Source organism: Babylonia areolata, chromosome 27, assembly GCF_041734735.1.
Source record: "Babylonia areolata isolate BAREFJ2019XMU chromosome 27, ASM4173473v1, whole genome shotgun sequence".
NCBI lineage: Eukaryota > Metazoa > Mollusca > Gastropoda > Neogastropoda > Buccinidae > Babylonia > Babylonia areolata.
This window is the reverse complement of record NC_134902.1, coordinates 24076023-24080606: the sequence shown is the minus strand read 5'-3', so window position 1 is coordinate 24080606 and position 4584 is coordinate 24076023. Positions and strand designations below refer to the sequence as shown.

At 37.0% G+C, this 4584-nt stretch overlaps 1 protein-coding gene across 1 annotated transcript in view; it reads right to left on the bottom strand.

Moving 5' to 3' along the window:
• Positions 1 to 278: 278 nt before the first annotated feature.
• LOC143301137 (uncharacterized) overlaps positions 279 to 4584 on the bottom strand; it is an 18136-nt gene continuing 13830 nt past the window's right edge. Inside the window, exon 7 of the mRNA XM_076615205.1 lies at positions 279 to 3261. Coding sequence (XP_076471320.1) covers positions 3194 to 3261 — 68 coding nt within the window. The 3' untranslated portion in view covers positions 279 to 3193. The remainder of the gene's footprint in view (positions 3262 to 4584) is intronic.

Below are 4584 nucleotides of genomic sequence, written 5' to 3'. Positions count from 1 at the left end.
CGCAAACCGAAGTGTACGCTGTGGTTCATCTGTCAGAAAAAAAAAGAAAAGCAAGAAACTATCACCACCTCCTCATCTTGCACTGACAAACAGTGATTGGTTTCTCAATAAGAACACTATCTGTTTAAAAAACCGTTTGTAGTGAGATCAGCATTGAAGGCAAGGTAACGGGTCATAAATACCGATGACTGGGAAATGATTGCTTTTTACTGAAGTTCTTTGTGAGGAAACGCTTTGGACTTTACGACGTTCGTTGTTGTTTGCAGCGTTTTATCTCCTTTCCTTTTTTTTTTTTTTTTTTTTTTTACTGATTGACAAATGGAATCGATTTACAGTTCGTAGAAATCAGCTACAACTCAAAATGATCACAAAGATTTCCAAAAGCTGCACATGTCCTCAGACTAAAAAACGCAAAACAAAAACAAAAAACCTGTTATTTTTGTGGGATGACTAATTGAAATAAATTACCACAAAAAAACCACGACTAAAATTGAATATATCTAAATATTTAAAAAGTACTAAAAACAACCTCAGAAGCCTTTATACTGTAAAGCCATCATCAGTATTATGGACATTTCATATTAGCAAAGTTGTTACAATGTGTTGTCTTCCTTAAAACACAGTCACAAACCGTACAATGGAATAAATTCAGATAAATAGAAAAATATAACTTCATATATGATAGTCAATATAAAAAAAATCAACAAAGGGTAGTTCATTATAAAACATGTATAAACATGACCATAGAACAGGTTTTATTATATATAAAAAAAACACACCAACAACATGCAGTTAATTAAAATGGACACAAAATCACAGATCTTTGCTCCTTTTTTCTTCTTTTTTTAACGCCCAAAAAGCTATTGGTTTTGTATTGAGCGGTATACTTATTTCGGACGGAATGTGTAGGTTATAAGTTCGTTTGTCCATCTGTCAGTCACCTTGTCTGCCTTTTTATTTCTGTCTTTCACAGAGCTGGCAAACAGGGGAGATAAGCAAAGTAGACAGACAGGAAGCGGATTGCTTTCCATAATCACGTGTCTTCTCTTCACTGATCGACGTTGAAGAAGAAAGTGTATTCAAACAGTTTACCACACAGCTAATTTTTCAAAGTTTAGATCGTAACCGGTTGTAACTAGAAACTAAACTGTTGTTTAAAAAAGGCTGAGAAACAGAAAGAAAAGCACAACACTCAAAATCTAACGATAAAAAAGCAAACACAGCGTAAAACAACAACACTCCACTTTAGCCTAAACTGGTATTTCAAACATTTGAAAATGCAGTTGTCTTTCCGACGGACGCACATGACTGTATTAAATTTTTGGGGGTTATTCTTGAAATGCTGTTCCATGCTGATTTTCTATCTGAAGTAAAATGTTGGGTTTTTAAAACGTTCTACAATACTTTTGGGTCTGACAGTAGAACATTGCAAGAGAACGCGTACACAACATGAGCTATCGGTGGCATCTTCAGGTTTTCTAAGTCGGTATCGAATTTACACAATGGCCGCTCAACAAAACGAAATTGGTATTGACTAGTTTTCTTAGTTTTGCACCAACATTCTTGCGAAGAGGTATAATTTTATTGTGCTGTTAAAAAACTGAGCCAAGGTCAGTATCAATTTAATTTTCATCAAAGTAAAACACGACTCTTGCAAAACCAGCAATCAGCTCAAAATATTGATCACTTGACATAAAACTACCAAACGCATTACACAGCAGCGGATAATATGGATATTGAATAAGCTTTTCACCGCAAATAATACATCAAAACTGGACAGGATGATTCGTTAGAAGGCCTAGCAGAATCTTAATGAATCAAAGCAAAAAGAATAAGCCGGAAAGCCAACAGAAATACCAGGGAAAGTCACCTATTATGTAACAAAATGTGTTTCCATCAAAGTATTTCGGGACGAAACAAATGACTTTTCCTTTCACCAGTTTATGATTGTCTGACATCACAATGGTTCTGTAATGGTTATTTCTGGCGATTCTTTTTAATTTTTTGGGTGTGTTAAGCATTTGACGAAACTAACATGTTTGGTTTAAGCCTTCCTTGCTTGAATCGCAGTTTCATTATTACTTTTGAATATTCAACGGTATATGAAAAAAAAGGAAGAGGTTCTGGTATTTCTGTTGGCGTCCAGTTGTATTCTTTGGTTGTCTGTGGGTAAATGGCACTGAGCTGTGGTGATTCCTGCTGCAAAATAGTGGAAGTCATTGGATGACAGCCAATATCCTTCTGTAACGTTTTTTAGTTTTCAATAAATCTTTTAATTTCATAACTGAAATCTCGCTTTTCCTACCGTTAAATAGTCCCCCGCCCCTGTCCACATTCAAAAGTCAAGCACAGTGTGTGTATGTGTGCGTGCGCGCGCGCGCGCGCCTGTGTGTGTGTCTGTGAGCGATCGAGTGCGAAGGAGTATTAGAATATTCGCCTGATCATGAAACTGTGCTTCCATGTATTATCGTCAACGCTTGTGTAAGTTTCATAGCAATACTTTGTGCTTCCAAAAATCATGCTAGGCCTGCTAACTGGAGAGTAAGGTCAGTGCTAATAAGAGCTAATACGACAGAAGACAGGCTCACACTGAAGGAAAAAGGCACACGGCAGTTCAGTCTTCTGGCGGTCCTCATCATTGCAAAGAAACGGACAATGAGGTCACAATCAACCACAGGCAAAAAAATAACTGGCTACTTCACATCAGTTTTGACACTATGTTCTATGTTCTTCTAGTACTCAAAAAAAGAAAGAGATAATGAACAAACTACAGCCTGTATGTACTGAAAATCCTACATGTCGAAAACACCGCATCTGATCGTCAGAAGAAAAAACAATACAAAGGTATTGAGTAGTATTATGCTTTGAAACGTTTGATTTGCGTAAACATATTTTAATAAATTTTTTTAATGTACTTTCACTTGCGGAAAAATACCATACATAGGCACTTTTTTTCAGTTTTCTACATGGCACTTGAAGGAGAACCCCCCCCCCCCCCCCCCCCCCGAAAAACCGACAGCATAAATACATCCTACAGTTTACTTTGTTTTGCCTTTGAGAAATATATTTTTGTGTCAGGCATAGATTCGTAAATTTTGAAACATCTTGCCCTGTTGAATGTTCAAGTGGCAGATTGCAAGCACAGTGTCAGTGTCTCTCGGGTCGTCATCGGGCAGGCAGGTCACGTGATGTTTCAGAAGAGAACGGATAACATCACTCCTAGGATCAACACCACCACGGATACAGCGATGTGTATCGCACCTGTAACAACAACATGAATAAATTAGGAAAACTTTCGAGACTGCAATTCTTTTGTTGTGTATGCCTTTTACAAGTTAAAAAGAGCAATTCTTGCTACGAAAGTGCCAAGCAAGGGCGATAAATTTAGCAAGTGACCGAATTATCTTTACATTATCTGACAAAAGGAGATGGATGATGTCCCTTGCAACTGAAACACTTTCTTTAAAAACTTCCCATTTTTTACGGATATCACTGTAGGCGTTGCACAGAAAAAGAAAATAAATTTCGTCTTCTGTCTACGCCGCACACATAGGGCATGGGGTGGAATGGATGTGTCAATGGAGTACCATCTTTTGCTGGCATTCAGCCCCAATACCCTTAGCCTGAACCGAGTAAGACTAAGTCTGTGCCATTTATTGTTTAGAACTGAAATATATTTTTCCGTCTCAAATAAACTCTTGAACGAAAGAAACCAGCTATGTTTTTTCCGAATCTTCTAAATGAGAATGCCAGTCCTGTTTGTATGAAGAAATAAGTCTATCTTTAGATTCAGACAAGAATAATTTCACATCACTAACTCCTTGACACATCCAAACAATCCAGAAACCATGAACATTCAAAACATTCTGCACATAGTATATCCAGTTATGCTTTCCAGTTTCCAGTTGATTTAACATCATGTTGTACGCTTGTCTGCATATTGTTTCAGAAGGAAGTTGTGTTAGCCTAAGCCAGTATTTAATGCATTTAATCCAAGTTGTGATAAATAAACGGTAACGACCAACTTCACCATAAATCATTTTATTTGATGAATGCAGTGGTACTGAAAGAAAACGTTTCATACCATATGTGTGTACTTTTTCCCATTTCACTATTGTTACATAAACCCCATACTTCTGCCCCATATGACAACATTGGTACAACCTGTGAATCAAATAGTATCCAAAAAATGGAAATGTCAATGCAGTTTAGTTTCTTTAATGATTTTATAATTTCTATTGTTCCTTTTTTCCCTTTTCTACAGGATTCTACCCATGTGCTCTGAAGACTCAGCTTTGTGGTGAATAAAAGACCTAAATATTTGTAAGAGTTTGAAACGCTAATCTCATTGTTGCCATAAAACCATCTTTCATGCACTGAGAGATGCCCTCCTTTACGAAAAACCATGACATTTGTTTTGTCCAGGTTTGCAGAAAGATCCAATCTGTCAGCCTCCTCCTTTAAAGCAGTGTTCAACAAAAGAATTATGTCATCAGCAAACAATAGCAAAAATATCTCAACAACACCAGGAATCAGTTGAATACCATGCCTTCCCTTTTGGGCAACCTCCTCAGCAAGTTCATT